Genomic DNA, 21,697 nt, shown 5'->3' with positions numbered 1-21,697 from the left:
TCACCCAGGCTGGAGTGCAGTGGCGGATCTCAGCTCACTGCAAGCTCTGCCTCCCGGGTTCACGCCATTCTCCTGCCTCAGCCTCCCAAGTAGCTGGGACTACAGGCGCCTGCCAACGCGCCCGGCTAGTTTTTGTATTTTTAGTAGAGACGAGGTTTCACCATGTTAGCCAGGATGGTCTCGATCTCCTGACTCGTGATCCGCCCGCCTCGGCCTCCCAAGTGCTGGGATTACAGGCTTGAGCCACCGCGCCCGGCCTAAAGTCTATTTTTGAACTTAGATTCTTTTGCTGCTGTTGCCTATGACATGGAAAAGGATTCTAAAATGTAGAGAAAGTGAACTTTACAACCTTATGTCCTTTGAAATTTGCTTAGAGGTTCATCTGCTCAGAGATGTATATTAGAACCATCCAGAGAGTGTTTCTGAAATGCTGGTGCCCAGGCCCCTCCCCTCTCAATTAGAGTCTGTCTCTGGGCAGGTGCTGGCACTGGGTAAAATTGCTCCCCAGGTTACTTTGTGTGCAGCTGGATCCCTATGGTGCCTTCCAGCTTCTCAGAGGGCCTCTCCGAGCCCTGCAGGAACCAGGTGGAGAAGCTGCTTACCTGGGTGGGCCCTTTGGTTCCTATGCACAACGGCTGATCCAGAAAATATGGTGTCTTCATGCACAAGAAGGGAATGGTGGGAGTGTCTTCTTGGATTTGGCTAATTTGAACAGGAAGCTCTGCAACTGAAGCAAATCTTGCAGTATCCCCCTAACCGATAGGAAACACGCACTGCTGCCTGGCCCAGTGGCCTGGCCTGGCCACTCACAGCATCTTTTTCTCGAGCATGTGGATGGACTTGGGGGCTTGTTTCCAGGCTGTTGTGGAAGAAGCAGATCCTGTTCTTCCTGAGCCCAGCCTCACCCTGAGCAGCCTCAGTTACCCATGATTCACCCCCAGCCCCAAGGTGAGATGATCCCAACAATATTTTAAAGGAAATGCCTGCATCACTCCTTTTAGTCTTTGAACTCCTGAAAAATCAAAATAACAGAAACACTGTTGTAAAGAGGTTAGAAGAATGCAAGAAAATGAGGTAAAAGCATGTCAATAACCTTCATTTCCATGAAGGTGCGTGAGTCGATGTTTAAATGTGAGTGCTGTAGCCACAAAACAAGGAGAGCAAGGATCCTTCCTGGGAATGTCTTCCATAGAGACTGAAGTTCTTTTGAGTGCTTGAAACCAGTTTTTCCAGATCTCTGTTGAGTCTGACTCATTTGTTTTGGTTTCCTGAGGATACTCTCCAAAGGCTTCATCTGTGCTGTTTACAGAATAGCAACTATTTTTCTTGCCACAGTGATGGGACTTGGGTAGGATGCTTGGGGTTTTTTTGTTTGTTTGTTTGTTTGTTTGTTTGTTTTTTCAGAATTCTGTTTCCATGGAACTCCTGGGTCAGCTAGGGTAGCTTGAACCCAAGTTTATCTTCCCCCCTCAGAATCCCAGTGAAATGAATGGGACATAAAAATGGGGCAAAACCAGCGAGGGCTGCACCCACATTCCAGAAACTTTAAAAAGTTTCTTTGGGACTTGCAGATGGGGCTGGATGGAGAAGGCCTGTAGGGCCCCCTGAATCCCACTGACACCCTTGGAAGGCCATAGGCATGGGTAGGGGTGGGGTGCTCTTTCATTCTTTTTCCCTGCTGTCGCTCAGTGGCATTTGAAAGTGGGCCCTGAGGAGCTCCCAGGTTCAGGCAGGCTGGGTACCACGCTGGAAGCCGGGAAGGTGGGGGCCATTCCTGTGCCTGCGAGCAGCACTGTGTGGAAGGATGCTGGCCAGGGGCTCCTCCAGTCACTGAAGAGAGATGGACGGAAGTTCCCTCGTAGACACCACCCTAATGAGCCACCACCCTGCACTTGTCCCTAATGGGATCCTCAAATATGGGTATAAGCGTTCATCTGCACCCCTGTTCCAGGTTGTGAGCAGAGAGGGGATTCATGAAGCACTCACGTGTGGGTGCCCTCCTGCCGTCTCTAAGCAGGACTGACGGGGACCTTTGAGCACCCCACGTGTGGGTGCCCTCCTGCCGTCTCTAAGCAGGACTGACAGGGACCTTTGAGCACCCCACGTGTGGGTGCCCTCCTGCCATCTATAAGCAGGACTGACGGGGACCTTTGAGGACCTCGTGTGTGGGTGCCCTCCTGCCGTCTATAAGCAGGACTGACGGGGACCTTTGAGGACTTCATGTGTGGGTGCCTCCTGCCGTCTATAAGCAGGACTGACGGGGACCTTTGAGGACCCCACGTGTGGGTGCCCCTCCTGCCGTCTATAAGCAGGACTGACGGGGACCTTTGAGGAAAGCTCCCTGTGGGCATGGGGTGTCATACTTCTGTAAATATGTGCGTCATGCTCTACAAATTTAAAAAACGCCAATGATTAAGCAAAAAACAAAAAAATGACATGAAGACAGGCTGAGAAGGAAAGGGGCTGGCAGGTAGGAAGCCACAGATGGGCAAGAGGAGCACGCTGAGTCAAGGCGGGATTGTCACAGAGGCACACGGATGTGATCATAGGAACAAAGTATTTACCTGAAGCCATAGAGAAGCAGAATCGACACAACAGAATAAGCAACCAGGGATGTTTGGGGCGAGCCTGAGAAGCCCCCCAAGATGTGCAGGAGGAAGCCCCAAAGCCGTGGGGACATGTGAGAGAGGAGATGACAGAAAGGGGACAGAGCGCCTGGGTGTGACGGATGGCATTCATAAGGAGGATACGAGAACAGGCGAAACAGATGCCATGGCGGTTCTCCTGCATGGAAGACCTAAGTATGCAGACAGGAAGGCACTCCCTGAGTGTCAGCTAAAAAGTACCATCATGATACTGAGACACATCCTGGTGGAATCGTTGGCTGTCAAGGATAAGAAAAGAGTGCTACAAAGGACCCAGCCAAAAAAGCTGATAAAAGGACAAAAATCAGATTGACCACAAACTTTTGCAACATTAAATGTTGAAAGAATCCAGAAAAAATTCATGGTTGTAAAGGAAACATTGCAACACAGGAACTTTATATACCTGCTCAAGTTGTCATTTGCATCTAGAGGTGGTGACATGGTGTGTTCAGATCAGCAGGTCGGGGAGGATGAGTGGGGGTGGAGGACATGTGCATGTCTGCCTCCAGGCAGGCCTTTTCCTGGGAGCCTCACATCTTCCCTTGACACCGCATGGATGTCTGAGGCTCAGCAGCTTACAGTCCAGTGTCACCAGCTTCCTCCCAGAGAGACCTCCTTTGCTGGCTCAGCATAGGGCATCACTGTCCCCCAAGTTGCTCAAGAGAGTCCCAGCCCTCTTTCCCTGCCCCTCTACGTCTCATAAAGCAAGAAGCCTGCATGCTTCTCTCCAATCCTGCTGCCTCCTTCTCCTGCCTCCCTCGGTTCCCTGGACAGTTGGTCACAAGAGCCTCCTTGCCTCCTCTCTCTCTCTCCCAAGTTGGAAGCAAGTGTTTTTATTAAAACTCTGATCTCATTAGGTTTCTGTGCTGCTGAAATCCCTTTGCTGACTTTTTATTGCCCATGGGGTCAAGTCTGAAATCCTCACCACTCTCAGGCTCCAGCCTCCTCCCTGCCTGTCTCTGCACACTGCCTCCAGCCTCTTGGCTTCTGGAACCTCCTGGTGGTTTTCACCTCTGAGGAAGTCTGCAGCCAGCTCTGCCCTTTCTCTGGAATACTCACCCACTATAGGCCCACCTGCCCTCCAGGCAGTCTCCTGCCACCCAGGCTGTGTGGGGCTTCTCTTCCATTCCCCCACCTCCTTGGTGTCTCGTTGGCAACTGGAATCAAACTTGCTGTTCTCTCTTCTGACTAGACTGTGAGAGCCCCAGGGCGATGGTGCTCAGTACATGCCTGTGAGTGTGCGGCTGCACATAGTGGTGCCCAGTACGTGCCTGTGAGTGTGCGGCTGCACATAGTGGTGCTGTCCAGCATAGGCCTTTGGAAGCTACCTATGAATGAACAATCTGCATTGAGTCTGTCAGTCACCATCCAACAGGTGAATGCTCACTGTCCCACTGCACGGATACACCATGGCATTTCCCTGGGTCCCTGCTGACTGCGCTGCTGGTGTGGGTACAGGCTTTTGCTATAATTAGAAATGCTGAGATGAAAAATCTTGCCTACGTATTTTTGGGCACCTCTCGAACATCTCCTAAGGGTAAATCTCAGAAGTAGAATCTTGGGTCGTCTAGATTGTCAACATCTTTCTGTCTCATACCTGAATGTGTTCATTTCCTCATATTCTAGCAAACACTGGACATCTTGTTTTTAGATTCCTTGCTAGGAGCAAAAACCGTTTTATTACTTTTCATGCTGCAAATTAAGGTGAATAACTTTTTGTTTGTGCTAGTTGCATCTCTCTTTTTGTGAATTCCTGTTGTTGTTCTTTGCATGGTGTTCTAATTTAGTTCGTTTACATTTAGTGCAGTTGTTGATATAGGTAGGCTTAAGTCTGTCATCTTGCTCTTTGTTTATCTCCCCTTATGATTTTTGTTCCTCTTTTGCTCATTTCCTGCCATCTTTGGCGTTGACTATTTGTTAGTTTTCTACTACATTTTGTCCACTGGCTTGTTCTCTGATTCAGCTGTAGTCTTGCAGGGCCTCCTATCTGGATGCATCCTCCTTGGCTCAGTGGCACCCTCATGCTCCATGTAGACTCAGCTCTGTGCCCTGATCAGGCTGTCATCCCCACACAAGAGCTGGGGCACTGGTGGGCTGGCCTCCTGGGTGTCCCTTGTTTCAAGGCTCTCACTTGTATGCTGCCTCCACCTACTGCTGACAACAGTTGCCTCTGATCTTTCGTTCTGTTTTACACTTGTTTGCTAGTCTGGTCTCCCCTTTTCTAATCTGTCCAGAATCAACCTGATACATGTGTGTGTGTGTGTGTATATATATATGTACACATAGATATATATGTGTACATATATAGATCTATATATGTATTCTTGCTCTGTTTCCCAGGCTAGGGTGCAGTGGCATGATCTTGGCTTACTGCGACCTCCGCCTCCTGGGTTTAAGCAATTCTCCTGCCTCAGCCTCTGGAGTAGCTGGGATTACAGACGCATGCCACCCTACCCGGCTAATTTTTTTAATTTTATTTAAAAGAAAAAAAATTTTTACCTTGTTGGCCAGGCTGATCTAGAACTCCTGACCTTGTGATCTGCCTGCCTTAGCCTCCCAAAGTGCTGGGATTACAGGCGTGAGCCACGATGCCTGGCCTGATATCCTTTAAAAAGGATTACAGAATCCTAAAACTTTATGGCTAGAATGGACTTTAGAGATTTCATTTCAGCAAAGATGAAGAAATTTGAACAAAAGTTAAAGTTAAGAATTACTAGTAATTTTTTCCTAAAGCATGTATTTTATTATATAATCAAAAGTGAGATAGAATATATTCTAGGATCGAAACTCTGTTTCCTATTAGATAAATATATTTGTGTCTAGTCCCTTTAGTAGTTTCTTCAGTATTTTTTCCTTCTTCGTGTAGCCATGTCCAGGGAAGAGTCAGTCATTTCAGTTTGAGAAATTCAAGTCAGTTGTTGTAGCCTTTTTTTTTTTTTTGAGATGGAGTTTCGCTCTGTCGCCCAGGCTGGAGTGCAGTGGTGCGATCTCAGCTCGCTGCAAGCTCCGCCTCCCGGGTCATGCCATTCTCCTGCCTCAGCCTCCCAAGTAGCTGGGACTACAGGTGCCTGTCACCATGCCCGGCTAATTTTTTGTATTTTTAGTAGAGATGGGGTTTCACCGTGTTAGCCAGGATGGTCTCGAGCTCCTGACCTCGTGATCTGCCTGCCTTGGCCTCCCAAAGTGCTGAGATTACAGGCGTGAGCCACTGCGCCTGGCCTGTAGCATCTTTTAAGTGTGGACTACTTACCTTACATTTAACCAAGAAATTATTCCTGAACCAGATAAAATCACTAGTCAGTGTACTTTCTCTTAAAAATAAATGACTCATGTAAAATCCAATGTCCATTATGACTAAAAACCTGTAGTGAACTAGGAATAGAAAATGCTTCTTTTTCATGAGAGAAAACACCTGTGTCAAACAGTCAACATCGTATGTAATAGTGAGTGGCTGGAGATACATCCACTACAGTCAGAAACAAGGGTGAGTACCATGACCCTGTTCAGATATTCTACAACAGTGGTCCCCAACCTTTTTGCTACCGGGGACTGGTTTCATGAAAGCCAGTTTTTCCATGGACTGCTAGGTCTGTTTGTACAGAATTCTTTTGGCCTCGAACCCACCTCTGGTGGTGAGAATGTTTTTCCTTTTGGTGCAAGGAGAGCATCTGCTACATGGGAGTTTCATCGCCTGCTTTTAAGAAGAAAGGGGGAAGTCAGACTGACCTTCTTGCACCATTGTTTTTTAAGTGCCTTTAGCTCAAAATAATCCTCCTGCCAAAGTAGCATATTTTTGGGTGGGATAGTCTGCCACCCGTCAGTGAACAGGAGATTTTAATAAATATTTCCATTGTCAAAGTCAAATAAAATATACTGACACATCTTGAAATTTAAAACGTTTTATTCAGGAAGCAAGAATTGCAGTTTGGGGTATACACACAGACCAGGTGGTCTTCAGTATGTCTGCAGAACAGAGTAGGTTGGGAGTTTTACCAGAAAGAGAACGGTTTCATATTGTCTTGGAAGAAAGCTCATTGGCACTAGAGAAGCTTTGGGGAGCTGGCAAGCTGGGATTGGTGCGTGACAGTGGTGGGTAAAACTGGCCTTAGCGTCAAGAGGGTTGATTCAGTGGCTCCTAGGTAAAACTTGTTTTAGGGTTACAGCAGCTGTTTCAGCAGCTGGGCTTCTGAAAATTTTAACTCTTTTTAATTTTTTTTTTTTTTTGTGAAACAGAGTCTCACTCTGTCACCCAGGCTAGTGTGCAGTGGTGCGATCTTGGCTCACTGCAACCTCCACCTCCCAGGTTCAAGAGATTCTCCTGCCTCAGCCTCCCAAGTAGCTGGGACTACAGGTGTGTGTCACCACGCCTGGCTAATTTTTGTATTTTTAGTAGAGATGGGGTTTCACCATGTTGGCCAGGCTGGTCTCGAACTCCTGACCTCAGGTGATCTGCCCACCTTGGCCTCCTAAAGTGCTGGGATTACAGGCGTGAGCCACTGAGCCCAGCCAAAATTTAACTCTTGAAGCAGGTGCCCTGAGTGCTTTTTCCCCTCAACCCTATCTCTGGTTTAGTTGGGTATTACAAGAATAACCCAACTCATAAAATCAACTTTCAGACCATTTTAAGGTCCGTCAGAAAGGCCAGTCTGAAGATTTCTCTGTTTTGTGCTCTGATCTTTTGGCTTGACCACAGTGACCCATTGGGGCTCATGCCAGGCTCACTCACCCTGGCTTAACACATAATTCTAAGAGGGTTTCTCATTCATCTTCCAAGGACATTCATGTTTATCTGTAAAAGTAGCTAATATTTAATGATATTTTGCTCTGTATACATTTTTTTCTCCTATAGACATTTACCATTAATCATTATTCATTGTAGACAATGTAATGATTCTAACAGCTAACATTTATAGAGCACTTACCATGACTAAGGAATTGCATATTGTATTTAATACAGTCATCTACAGATGACATAGGCGTTATACCCATTTCCTAGGTTAGAAAAATGAGGCACAAAAGTTACCTTGTCCAAGATGATATAGACAGTAAGTCCTAGAGGTAGGAGGTACCCCAGATCTGTTGGGCCTAGTCTGGCCAGTTAGCCCTCATGCTGTCCAGCTTCTCATACATCCATGCTAAAAGCTTGCCACCCATGTGTAAGTAGTTGTAAGCAGTTCATCTAATGAGCAACTGTCTGTCATTTGGAAGGCTCCTTTTAACAGCCTGTTCCTGACGTGGAGTAGCAGTCTTCTAGCTGCTGCCAGGTAACAACAGTTCAGTAGTTATTACCTTCAGTTGTCAGATCGTAGAAATGGCATAGGAGTAGAGCTAAAGCTTCCTTTATATGCCTAGAAATAAGATATTGATTAATGAAAAATAGTTGATGTAAATTTCTAAAACTATATGAAAATGGTTTGGCATTATATCATAAAGTTGAGAACACACACTCCCTTTGACCCAGTAATGCGCTTCTTGTTGCATACCAGAGACAGTCGTGTGCTCATCTCTATTGGGACATATATAAGATTATTCAGAGTTGTATTTTTTTGTAATAGCCCTAGACGAAATAAATAAATAAATAATAACCCAAATGTTGTCCATCAGCGGCAAAATGGATGAATAGTGGTATTTCATTCATATAATAAAACGCTATTCAGAAACACAAATGAACAAAATACATGTAACATGGTTGATTCTTAAACATAATTTTGAGGCTGGGCATGATGGCTCATGCCTGTAATCCCAATGCTTTGAGATCTAAAGAGGAGGATCACTTGAGGCCGGGAGTTCAAGACCAGCCTGGGCAACATAGCAAAACCTTGTCTCTGCAAAAGTAAAAAATTAAAAAAAATTAGCCAGGCATGGTGGTGCACACCTGTATCCCAGCTACTTGGGAGGCTGAGATGGAAGGATTATTAAGCTTAGAAGTTCAAGGCTGCAGTGAGCTGTGATTGTACCACTGCACTCCAGCCTGGGTGACAGAACAAGACTCTGTCTCAAAAAATTGGTCGGGTCCGGTGGCTCATGCTTGTAATCCCAGCACTTTGGGGGATGAGGTGGGTGGATCACTTGAGGTCAGGAGTTCAAGACTAGCCTGGCCAACATGGTGAAACCACGTCTCTACAAAAAATACAAAATTAGGCTGGCGTGATGACACATGCCTGTTATGCCAGCTACTCGAGAGGCTGAGGCAGGAGAATCACTTGAACTGGGGAGGTGGAGGTTGCAGTGAGCTGAGATTGCACCACTCCACTCCACCCTTGGCACTCCAGCCTGAGGGACAGAGGGAGACTCCATCTGAAAAAAAAAAAAAAATGTGTTTGCAGGTTGTTTTGCTTGTGTGTTCAAGGGATCCAACTTGACCTGCATTCGAGATGAGCATATGGTTTATGAAGAAGTTTGGTGATGGAATATTTCTGGAAGAACAGGACACTTAGAATAATTATTCTGTCGCCGGGCGCGGTGGCTCAAGCCTGTAATCACAGCACTTTGGGAGGCCGAGGCGGGCGGATCACGAGGTCAGGAGATCGAGACCATCTTGGCTAACATGTGAAACCCCGTCTCTACTAAAAATACAAAAAATTAGCCGGGCGTGGTGGAGGGCGCCTGCAGTCCCAGCTACTTGGAGGCTGAGGCGGGAGAATGGCATGAACCCGGGAGGCGGAGCTTGCAGTGAGCCGAGATTGTGCCACTGCACTCCAGCCTGGGCGACACAGCCAGACTCCGTCAAAAAAAAAAAAAAAAAAAAAAAGAATAATTATTCTGTCATTCTGTGCTTTTCTTTTGTAAATTGAATGCAGGTATTCCTCCATTTATGAAGAACACAACCTTTTTTTTTTTTTTTTTTTGAGACAGAGTCCTGCTCTGTTGCCCAGGCTGAAGTGCAGTGGCATGATCTCAGCTCACGACATCCTCGACCTCCTGGGCTCAAGGGCTCTTGGCTCACTGTAACCTTGGCGTCCCGGGCTCAAGCAATCTTCCCACCTTAGCCTCCTAGGTAGCTGGGACCATGAACATGCACCACTATGCCTGGCTCATTTTTTGTAGAGACAGAGTTTCACCATGTTGCCCAGGCTGGTTTCAAACTCCTGGGCTCAAGTCATCTGCCTGCCTTGGCTTCCCAAAGTGCTGGCATTACAGCGTGAGCCACTGCGCCCGAGCTAGACAACAAACTTTTGACAGGTTGCATATAAGTCAATTCCTGAGGTCATGAGAGATTATGTTATTTGAAGCAAATACATACTCTTTTGATTTATTGCCCACCCACTACCCTACAATTAATCAGGCTTTTGTTTATTGGGTTTGCTTAATGTCAGCTAGAGCGCTGCTCAGGAGTGTGGCTGACCAGTCACATCCAGCAGCGGGGCAGGGCAGGGGTTGGAGGCCTCCACCCCCACGTGCCCTGGATCCTGCTTCCGAGAGGGACTTCTGGCAGCATCTAAAGACCACACTTTTAAGACATTCTTTTTTTTTTACATTTTATTTTATTTTAGATTTGGGGGTCCATGGGCATGCTTGTTAATGGGTAGGGATTTGGCTTGTGGTGTACCCATCATGCAGTGGTGAATACTGCACCCAGTGGGTAATTTTTCAGCCCTCTCCCTCCCAACCCTCCCCCATTTGGGAGTATTCAGTGTCTATTATTTCCATCTCATTTTTTTTTTTTTTTTTTTTTTTTTGAGACGGAGTCTTGCTCTGCCGCCCAGGCTGGAGTGCAGTGGCCAGCTCTCAGCTCACTGCAAGCTCCGCCTCCGGGTTCACGCCATTCTCCTGTCTCAGCCTCCCGAGTAGCTGGGACTACAGGCGCCCGCCTCGTCGCCCGGCTAGTTTTTTGTATTTTTTTTAGTAGAGACGGGGTTTCGCCGTATTAGCCAGGATGGTCTCGATCTCCTGACCTCGTGATCCGCCCGTCTCGGCCTCCCAAAGTGCTGGGATTACAGGCTTGAGCCACCGCGCCCGGCCTCCATCTCATTTTTTAAAAATTTTAAGATATTTTAAAAATAATACTTTTGGCCGGGCGTGATGACTCACACCTGTAATCCCAGCACTCTGGGGGGCCAAGGTGGGTGGATCACTTGAGGTCAGGAGTTTGAGACCAGCATGACCAACATGGTGAAACCCCATCTCTACTAAAAATACAGAAATTAGCTGGATGTGGTGGTGCACACCTGTAATCTCAGCTACTTGGGAGGCTGAGGCAGAAGAATCTCTTGAACCTGGGAGGTGGAGGTTATAATGAGCTGAGATTGTGCCCCTACACTCCAGCCTGTGTGACAGAGTGAGACTCTGTCTCAAATAATAATAGTAATAATAATAATAATAATAATTGGAGGATTGCAGTTGAAATTCAAATAAATCGCTAAGGTCAATAATTTGTATTTGTATGCCTTATAATCAATAACTATAAATTTAAAAATTACCAGAAGTGCAAATGCCCGTGTTTCTGGGTACAAGTGTGTGTGTGGTAAAATGTAAATAAAATAGAAAGTCCCAGAAGTAACGTTCCCCTGAGAAATCTTGGAAGCATTTTCTGAAAAGTGTGTGCCTGTGTGAGCACCTGAAGTGGCCCAAGGCTGAGATGCCTTTGCCAGAGGCCTTCCTGCCAGAAGGCAGCTGAGAAAACAGTCTCCAGCCTGCAGGAAAAGGGAGGCCAGCCAGGTAGGAGGCAGGAGGGGACAAGAGGGGTGACTTCGTGTCCCCTTGAAACACACATGGGCTGCCACCTCTCTGTTTGCCTAACCTGGAGAAACTACCTTTAGACACTGGATCCACGGCAAGGGTGCCACAAAAAGGTGCTGTGGGTGGTTCTGCAGTGTTCACGGCAGACTTCTCTGCGCTCAAGATCATCAGTCTTTCAGCAGAGAAAAGAGCTTTGAGATGAATTTCATAGCTGTGGGTTATCTATATCCTTAAAATGGAGATGGAGAAGGAAGTGTGTCAATGAGGAAGGTAAATTACGTTTCAATGAAAGAACTTGCCTGGACATGACAGCTTGTTAGGTGGTGCTGATAATATCTATAAATACTTTTTCCATTGTGCACTAAAGTATTCCAAACATGCCTGGCTAAGAATCTTTCATAACCTACAAGTTGACAGGAGCTAAAATAACTATATCAGTGCACAGGAAAAAGCACCCATGCTTCGTCCCGGGGGACTTGTGACTTGCTTCTTTCTGCGGAATAAATTTACGATAACGGTTAACATCTATTTGAGGGTTTACTATGTGTGAGGCACTGAACTGCTTACTTTATATTATCCCATTTAATCTTACCTGAAGGATAAATATTATTATTTCCATTTTATTGTGAGGAAGCTGAGGTACAGAGAGGTCATTCCAAGGTCCTAAAGTTAGGAGGTGGTGAGGCTGGGTTGGCACTAGGCCCTGGAACCACAAGGCACTGACTGCGGGTCCTGTTGCCCCTGAGTCCTCCTATGGTCTAGGTGGTTTTAGGTCATATTTTGTGTAATGACAGATTTTTTTTTTTTCTTTTCTTTTTTGAGAGAAAAGGGTTTCACTTTGTTGCCTAGGCTGGAATACAGTGGCACAGTCTTGGCTTACTGCAACCTCCTCCTCCTGGGCTCAGGCAATCCTCCCTGCTTAGCGTCCTGAGTAGCTGGGACTACAGGTATGCGCCACCATGCCTGGGTAATTTTTGCATTTTTTTTTTTTTTGTTGTTGTTTTTTTTTTTGAGACGGAGTCTTGCTCTTTCGCCCGGGCTGGAGTGCAGTGGCCGGATCTCAGCTCACTGCAAGCTCCGCCTCCCGGGTTTTACGCCATTCTCCCGCCTCAGCCTCCGGAGTAGCTGGGACTACAGGCGCCCGCCACCTCGCCCGGCTAGTTTTTTGTATTTTTAGTAGAGACGGGGTTTCACCGTGTTAGCCAGGATGGTCTCGATCTCCTGACCTCGTGATCCGCCCGTCTCGGCCTCCCAAAGTGCTGGGATTACAGGCTTGAGCCACCGCGCCCGGCCAATTTTTGCATTTTTTGTAGAGGCAGGGTTTCACCATGTTGGCCAGGCTGGTCTCAAATTTCTGGCCTCAAATGATCTGCCCCCCTCAGCCTCCCAAAGTGCTGGGATTACTGTCATGAGCCAACACGCCCAGCCATGACAGATTTTCAATATTTTTTTCTTTCTGTTTCCAAAAATTAAGCATATTGTATATGACTAATTCCTGTGTGGGGGTAGTAGATCCTCAAACTACTACTGGATTAAAAGTCTTTAAAAATAAGATTGCTTTCATCTGGAAAATTGTTGATATATCTACATGAGCAGCATATAACTCGAGGTCTATCATCAGAGAGGTGTGCTTTTTAAAGCACATAATCACTGCTTGATGCATTCACCTTGCCCCTGCTGTGTTAAATGAAAGCTTGAAAATTGCCAGAATTTTGGTGTTTTGCAGCAATGTATTCCAGTGCCTTTATGATAATAGTAGAAGTTTGTCCTGACTATCACAATTAAAGTCCAAGTGTATTTATTTTAAAGTCTTAATCTCTTAAAAATAAAATTATAAGCTTTAAGATGAGTGTTCCAAACTCTGCCTGATCCTGTGCAATAGAAATATGAGGAGTTTGGCCAGATTACCTCTTAGTGTCTTTTTCTACATTGTAACTCTCCAATTTTGTAAGATATTTGTTTGTATTAGTCTCCTACCCTAAGTTCTATACCCTAAACATTTTTATATTAGAGTTAACACGATGCCAAATGCACAGGAATTACTTGATAGTCATTATGAGTGGGTTTTAATAGAAGTTTAAATTGTTAACTAAGTCAATGAGACATTTGCTTATTTGTGTATAATAAAGAAATACATTTTTCTCTTGGGAAGTAGTTTATTATTTTATTGAATTCATTTCAGTCTTTTAGCATCTTAATTTAAAGGCATTTTTATATAGCCTTTTAAAAAAAATTAAACCTTTTGATATAACCATAGATTTATATGCAATTATTAGAAATAATAGACGCCCAGGTGTGGTGGCACATGCCTGTAGCCCCAGCTACTTTGGGAGGCTGAGGCAGGAGAATCGCTTGAGCCCAGGAGTTTGCGTTCAGCCTGAGCAACACAATGAAACCCTGTAAAGAAAAAATAGTAGAAAAAGAAATAATAAAGATATACTGTATGCCTTTTGCCCATTTTCCCCCAGTGATAACATCTTGCAGAACTATAGTACATTGTCAACCAGGATATTGACAATGAAACAGGACCCAGAACATTTTTATCACCTCACAGATCCCTCTTGCTGCCTTTTTGTAGCCACGCCCTCGTTCCCCACCTCCTCGAACTCTTCCTTCACCGCCGGCTACCACCCTCAGCTCTCCATTTCTATAAGTTTGTCTTTCAAGAATCTCGTGTAAAGGAATCCTACAGCATGTAACCTCTTGGGATTCACTTTTCTCATTCATCATCCTCTGAGGGCCATCCAGGTTGTCCCATGCATTAGCAGTCTGTTCCTTTTTTTTTGTTTTTGAGACGGAGTTTTGCTCTTGTTGCCCAGGCTGGAGTGCAATGGCGTGATCTCAGCTCACTGCAACCCCTCCGCCCCCCACCCCGGGTTCAAGGGATTCTCCTGCCTCAGCCTCCCAAATAGCTGGGATTACAGGCATGCGCCACCATGCCCGGCTAATTTTGTATTTTTAGTAGAGATGGGGTTTCTCCACGTTGGTCAAGCTGGTCTCGAACTCCTGACCTCAGGTGATCTGCCTACCTCAGCCTCCCAAAGTGCTGGGGTTACAAGCATGAGCCACCGTGCCTGGCCAGTCTGTTCCTTTTTATTGGTAGATAGTTTTCCCTGGTATGGATGCACCACAGTTTAGTTAACCAATTACCTGTTGAAGGACACGGGAGTTGTTTCCAGTTTGTGGCTACTTTTCTATATATATTTGTATACAGGTTTTTCTATGAACATGAATTTTCATTTGTTTGGATAAGTGCCCAGGAGTACAGTTGCTGGGTGATGCTGTAGTTGCATGTTTAGTATTTTTTTATTATTATTATACTTTTAAGTTTTAGGGTACATGTGCACAACATGCAGGTTTGTTACATATGTATACATGTGCCATGTTGGTGTGCTGCACCCATTAACTCATCATTTACATTAGTTATATCTCCTAATGCTGTCCCTCCCCACTTCCCCCCACCCCACAACAGGCCCCCATGTGTGATGTTCTCCGCCCTGTGTCCAGGTGTTCTCATCGTTCAATTCCCACCTATGAGTGAGAACATGCAGTGTTTGGTTTTCTGTCCTTGCGATAGTTTGCTGAGAATGATGGTTTCCAGCTTCATCCATGTCCCTACAAAGGACACGAGCTCATTGTTTTTTATGGCTGCATAGTATTCCATGGTATATATGTGCCACATTTTCTTAATCCAGTCTATCATTGACATTTGGGTTGGTTCCAAGTCTTTGAATAGTACCGCAGTAAACATACGTGTGCATGTGTCTTTATAGCAGCATGATTTATAATCCTTTGGGTATATACCCAGTAATGGGATGGCTGGGTCAAATGGTATTTCTAGTTCTAGATCCTTGAGAAGTCACCACACTGTCTTCCACAATTGTTGAACTAGTTCACAGTCTCACCAACAGTGTAAAAGCGTTCTTATGTCTCCACATTCTCTCCAGCACCTGTTGTTTCCTGGCTTTTTAATGATCACCATTCTAACTGGTGTGAGATAGTATCTCATTGTGGTTTTGATTTGCATTTCTCTGATGGCCAGTCATGATGAGCATTTTTTTTTTTTTTTTTTGAGATGGAGTCTTGCACTGTTGCCCAGACTGGAGTGCAGTGGTACCATCTCAGCTCACTGCAAGCTCTGCCTCCCGGGTTCACACCATTCTCCTGCCTCAGCCTCCCTAGTAGCTGGGACTACAGGCGCCCGCCACCTCGCCCGGCTAATTTTTTGTATTTTTAGTAGAGATGGGGTTTCACTGTGTTAGCCAAGATGGTCTCGATCTCCTGACCTTGTGATCCATCCACCTCAGCCTCCCCAAGTGCTGGGATTACAAGTGTGAGCCACCGTGCCCGGCCGCATGTTTAGTTTTATAGGAAACGGCCACACTGTTTTCCAGAGTGGCCTTATCTTTCTACGTTCCCATCAGCAGTATGTGATCCAGTTTCCCCAAGCAGCATTTGGTGTTGTCACTGTTTTTTATTTCAGCCATTCTGACTGTTGTGTGGTGATGGCTTATTGTGGTTTGAATTCGCATTTCCCTAATACTTAATGATTTCAAACGTATTTTCATCTGTTTGTTGGCCATCCTTATATCCTCTTCAGTGAAATGTCTGTCTTTTGCCCGTTTTCTAATTGAATTATTTGCTTTCTTGCTGTTGTGTTTTAGGAGTTCTTTGCCTGTTCTAGCTGTCTGTCTTTATTGGATGTGTCATTTGCAGTTGTTTCGCTCATTCTGTGACTTATCTTTGCAGCTTCTTCACAGGGTCTTTTGCGGAGCAAACGTTTGAAATCATGCTTTTGGTGTCAAGTCTTCGAACTCTTTGCCTAGTCCTAGATCCCAAAGACTTTTTCCTCTTGTGTTTTTTTATCTTAAAGTTTCATAGATTATATTTAAATCCATAGTTCATTTTGAGTTAATTTTTGTTTAAGTTATGAGATTAGGGCAAGGTGGTGTTTGTTTGTTCGGCTTATGGAGGTCCACTTACCCCAGTGCCAAATGGTGCAAAACTCTCTCTGCCACTAAATTGTTTTTGTACTTCTGTCAAAGATTGCTTGGGCATGTGGACATATTTGTATAGATGTACTTTTGGATTCTCTGTTCTGTTCATTTGATCTATGTCCCTCTGTCAACACTGCACTGTCTTGATTACTGTAATTGTTTAAAAAGACTTGAAGCCTGCGCAGTGGCTCATGCCTGTCATCCTACCACTTTGGGAGGCCGAGATGGGAGGATCACCTGAGGTCAGGACTTCGACACTAGCTCGGCCAACATGGTGAAATCCCGTCTCTACTAAAAATACAAAAATTAGCCGGGCGTACTGGTGTGCGCCTGTGACCCCAGCTACTTGGAAGGCTGAGGCAGGAGAGTGGCTTTAATCCGGGAGGCAGAAGTTGCAGTGAGCCAAGATCACGCCACTGCACTCCAGCCTGGGTGACAGAGTGAGACTTCATTTCAAAAAAAACGCCTTGACATTGGGTAGACTGGTTAGTTCTGTCTTGATTGTTTTTTCCGAAAATGTTTTAGCTGTTGTAGTTCCTTTGCCTTTCCACATAAATTTTAGGATGATCTTGTCTATACAAAAAATTGACTGGACATTTGGTAGGATTTGTGTTAAATATGCATATCGATTTGGGGAAGATTGATGTCTTTACTGTGTTGAGTCTTCCAATCTGTGGACAGAGACAGATGTGTGTCTTCTCATTTATTTAAATTCCTTTGATTTCTTTCATCTGCATTTCGTTTTCCGTTTCCAAGTCCTATACATGTTTTGTTAGATTTACAACTAAACATTGTCTTCTGTTGAACAATTGTCAATGGCATTGTATTTTTAATTTCAGTGTCCATGTGTTCATTGTTCATATATAGAAATATAGTTGATTTTCATATGCTCATCTTGTGTACTACAACCTTGCTGAACTCACTTATTAGTTGTATGAGTTTTACGTTTTATTTAAAGTTCCAATTATTTAACACTTTCTGTGTGCCAGGCATTATGCTAAAGCTGTCTTATATTTGTCCAAGCCAGTAAGTGGTGGAATTAGGATATTGATACATAAATCATTTATCCACTTCATTAGTTCATTTCACAAATTCTTAAGCAGAACTTATTTGAACCACAATGAATCTAGACCAAGATCCTGCCCTCCTGAGCCCACAGTCTGAAACTGGTAGAAGTAATGCAAGTGATGATGTAGCTATGATATGTTCAAACTAAATAAGTAGATTTATTACAACTGAATGCATTTACTAGCTCATTCTGTAAGTGGGTGAGGCCAGGAAGGGCACCTTAGCTGGTCTGGAGTGGGGTGGGGGTGCCCAGAGAGGACTTCCTAAAGAAACAGTGTTGCAGGGCACGCTGGCTCACGCCTGTAATCCCAGCACTTTGGGAGGCAAAGGCAGGAGGATCACTTGAGCCCAGGAGTTTGAGAGCAGCCTGGGCAACATAGTGAGACCCTGGCTGTAAAGAAAGAAAGAGAGAGAGAAGAAAGAAAAGAAAGAAGGAGAAAGAACCCATGTTAATTTTCCCAAGCTTATTGATTCTTAACTCACTTCAATTTTTGACATTCAGAGATGTCTGTGATCAAAGCTTATATGAAGAGAATTCTAAATGTTGCTTGCCAAAGAACCCAAGAACTCCTGGCCCAAATCGAATGCAGCTCTCCTCTCGTCTCTGTGTCCTCCTCACCTCCTTCACCTGCTGCTGTCTCAACCTGGACCCTTCCATCCGGCCCCTGAGCCCTGGACTCTGTGGCCTCCCCAAGCGGCCAGCACAGTCACGCCTAAGTCGACCTGACCGTCTGCCTGCTGGATGCTGCTGGGTGCTGCTGGCGCTGGCCCCCCTGCACATTCTCCATGCCTTCCTTTCCATGGCACCAGTTTCTGCCTCTCCTTTGGGTTTCTTTCCCCCTTCCTCCTGGCAAGCTGGGTTTTGGAGTCATTTGGGATGGAAGGTGGGCCATTTGAGGAGCTGTAGGGTCAGGCCCCCTCTCTGCCAGTCCATTTGGGAAAAATCCTCCATGTCACTAAGCTCTTGTAACAATAGCTACAAAAGTTGCTTGTTAGTTGGGAACTGAAATCTGCCTGTATAGAGATTTGCCCTCAGATGGATTTCCAGGTAAAGACAGATCCCCGTCCCCATTGAGCAGGGAAGGAGCGGTCCCTCCCTGGCAGTGCTGTGTCCTCTGATGGCACGCAGCACTTCAGGGTTACTCTGTCAGGTGGCATGGCCTCCCTTTGCACGGGAGTGAGTGTCCCACAGCCAGCACTGTCCCTGCCTGCACCTTTCCTCCCAGCCCCATGGCCATGTGCTGAGTGCTCCAGCCCTGTTCTGCCTTCGGACTGAGGAGGCGTGTTCCTCTTCCATGTCTCCCTGTCTGTAGGAGCGATCTCTCTTTGAGTCGGCATGGAAGAAGGAGAAGGACATCGTTTCCAAGGAGATAGAGAAGCTCCGTGCGTCCATCCAGACCCTGTGCAAGAGTGCGCTTCCCCTGGGGAAGATCATGGACTACATCCAGGAAGACGTGGATGCCATGCACAATGAGCTGCAGCTGTGGCACAGCGAGAACAGGCAGCACGCCGAGGCCCTGCAGCAGGAGCAGAGGTGGGGGGTAGCAGGGGGGTAGTAATGGGGGGGGTGTCCTGCAGCAGGAGGAGAGGTGGGGGGTAGTAATGGGAAGGGTGCCCTGCAACAGGAGCAGAGGTGGGGGGCAGCAGGAGGGTAATGGGGAGGGGGCCTTGCAGCAGGAGCGGAGGTGGGGGGTAGTATGAGGGAGTGCCCTGCAGCAGGAGCATGGGTTGGGGGTAGCGAGAGGGTAATGGGGAGGGGGCCTTGCAGCAGGAGCAGGGGTGGGGTTAGCAGAGGCAGGGAGTAATGGGGAGGGGGCACTGTAGCAGGAGCTCAGGTAGGGAGTAGCAGAGTCGGGGGAGTAATGGGGGGGGCCCTGCAGCAGGAGCAGAGGTTGGGGGATAGCAGGAGGGTAATGGGGAGGGGGGCCTGCAGCAGGAGCAGGGGTGGGGGGGAGCAGGAGGGTAATGGGGAGGGGGCCCTGCAGCAGGAGCAGGGGTGGTGGGGAGCAGGAGGGTAATGAGGAGGGGGCCCTGCAGCAGGAGCAGGGGTAGGGGGTAGCAGAGACAGGGAGTAATGGGGAGGGGGCCCTGCAGCAGGAACAGGTTGGAGGGTAGGAGGAGGGTAATGGGGAGGGGGCCTGCAGCAGGAGCGGGGGTGGGGGGGAGCAGGAGGGTAATGGGGAGGGGGCCCTGCAGCAGGAGCAGGGGTGGGGAGTAGCAGAGTCAGGGAGTAATGGGGAGGGAGCCCTGCAGCAGGAGCAGGTTGAGGGGTAGGAGGAGGGTACTGGGGAGGGGGCCCTGCAGCAGGAGCGGGGGTGGGGAGTAGCAGAGTCAGGGAGTAATGGGGAGGGGGCCCTGCAGCAGGAGCAGGGGTGGGGAGTAGCAGAGTCAGGGAGTAATGGGGAGGGGGCCCTGCAGCAGGAGCAGGTTGAGGGGTAGGAGGAGGGTAATGGGGAGGGGGCGCTGCAGCAGGAGCACAGGTAGGGGGTAGCAGAGTCGGGGGAGTAATGGGGAGGGGGTCCTGCAGCAGGAACAGGTTGGGGGGTAGCAGGTGGGTAGTAATGGGGAGGCCCTGCAGCAGGAGCAGAGGTGGGGGGTAGCGGAGGGGGGAGTAATGGGGAGGGGGCCCTGCAGCAGGAACACAGGTAGGGGGTAGTAGAGGGGAGGTCCCCAAAGTCAGTGGGGACTTTGCAGCATACCTCCTTGTCCCAGAGGCTGTTCTGTATATAATTTAAGGGCTTCAAACTTATCATTGAAGAAATATTAACTGCTGCTTTTATAAATCTCATGTTTGACTTCACTTTTGGTTGTGGCAGGGGTTGTGAAAATAAGAAATAAATTTTATCCTTTTCTTTGGATGAAATGAATAATTTACTTCTGTTGTCTTTCAATGTCTTAATTAAGAAGCCAACACACAATGAGATGAGAGAGTGATGAGCTGCTGGTTTTATTCTCCCTCAGTATCACAGATTCTGCTGTGGAGCCCTTAAAGGCTGAGCTTGCGGAGCTGGAGCAGCTGATCAAAGACCAGCAAGACAAGATCTGCGCTGTGAAGGCCAACATCCTCAAGAATGAAGAAAAAATCCAGAAAATGGTGTATAGTATCAATTTGACTTCGAGAAGGTGAACACTCAAAAGTTTCAGAGATGAAAAGTCACCTCAGTTTAAAAGCATAAAGGAAGATAGAAAATCATTACTCTTTTAAGTTCCAGTTTGCTAAGAAAATGAACAGTTTACAATGTTACTATCCAGCTAATTTTCAGAGCTTTAAAACTGTAAGCATGTTAAGTGTATTAAAAAAACCATGTTTTCTTACCTCCTTCCAGATGGAATACTGGCTAGTTATAAATAGCGCTTCCAAACACCTCTGTGAAAAGTTTTTTTGAAAGCCTGTTCTTTGTGTTTCTGCTGTAACCTGTTTAGTTCTGTACCAGAACTCTCTAGCAGGTAAGTGGTGTGGGCATACCAAGGGAACAGTAGTCCTTTATTTTGGTTTAGTGGAAAGACTTTCAGAGGTCAATGCAGAATGAAGGATGACTGTATATGTTTTGATAGGCACTTGATAAGTAGAATGAGGCCTGAAAATGAATACATTATATTTTTAGTTAATTTCCATTTGAAAGGGCTAATCTCAGCCTGTCTCCATATAAGGTACTGATCTACTGGATTGTTTTCGTTTTTGTTTTTTGACCTCTTTGTAATTGCATGTACTTCGCTATGTAATTTTCTTCTTTTTTTTTTTTTGAGACGGAGTCTCGCTCTGCCACCCAGGCTGGAGTGAAGTGGCTGGATCTCAGCTCACTGCAAGCTCCGCCTCCCGGGTTTACGCCATTCTCCTGCCTCAGCCTCCCGAGTAGCTGGGACCACAGGCGCCCACCTCGTCGCCCGGCTAGTTTTTTTTGTATTTTTAAGTAGAGACGGGGTTTCACCGTATTAGCCAGGATGGTCTCGATCTTCTGACCTCGTGATCCGCCCGTCTCGGCCTCCCAAAGTGCTGGGATTACAGGCTTGAGCCACCGCGCCCGGCCTGTAATTTTCTTCTTGATCTCTACTATCTTTTGCTTGTGTTTCTAGTCCTTAAAGTTCATAAATTTAAAAAGGAGATTTCAGGATGGCCTTCACGGACATTGGATATGAAATTGTCTTGGGCTACATCCTCACTTTCTTCAGCATTTTGCCCTGGTTTTCCTCAGGCAGAGGCTAGCACAGCTACCCTTGAGTCCTTGTTCTCCTTAAGAGGGTCTTGCTCTGCGAGGCACTGGCATCGTGCCTTTTCCTTTGCATGGGTGTGCACACCTGAGAGACAGG

The 21,697-nt window shown here is 46.6% G+C and overlaps 1 protein-coding gene across 1 annotated transcript in view; it reads left to right on the top strand.

The window, feature by feature from the left end:
* TRAF3IP1 (TRAF3 interacting protein 1) overlaps positions 1-20,751 on the top strand; it is an 80,958-nt gene extending 60,207 nt beyond the window's left edge. The window contains 2 exon segments of the mRNA XM_033229673.1: positions 18,703-18,923; positions 20,351-20,751. Coding sequence (XP_033085564.1) covers positions 18,703-18,923; positions 20,351-20,516 — 387 coding nt within the window. The 3' untranslated portion in view covers positions 20,517-20,751.
* Positions 20,752-21,697: the final 946 nt, after the last annotated feature.

This window comes from Trachypithecus francoisi, unplaced genomic scaffold (genome assembly GCF_009764315.1).
Source record: "Trachypithecus francoisi isolate TF-2019V2 unplaced genomic scaffold, Tfra_2.0 Lachesis_group13, whole genome shotgun sequence".
NCBI lineage: Eukaryota > Metazoa > Chordata > Mammalia > Primates > Cercopithecidae > Trachypithecus > Trachypithecus francoisi.
Note: the sequence above shows the minus strand (reverse complement) of the source record. Positions and strands in the feature narration are given on the sequence as shown.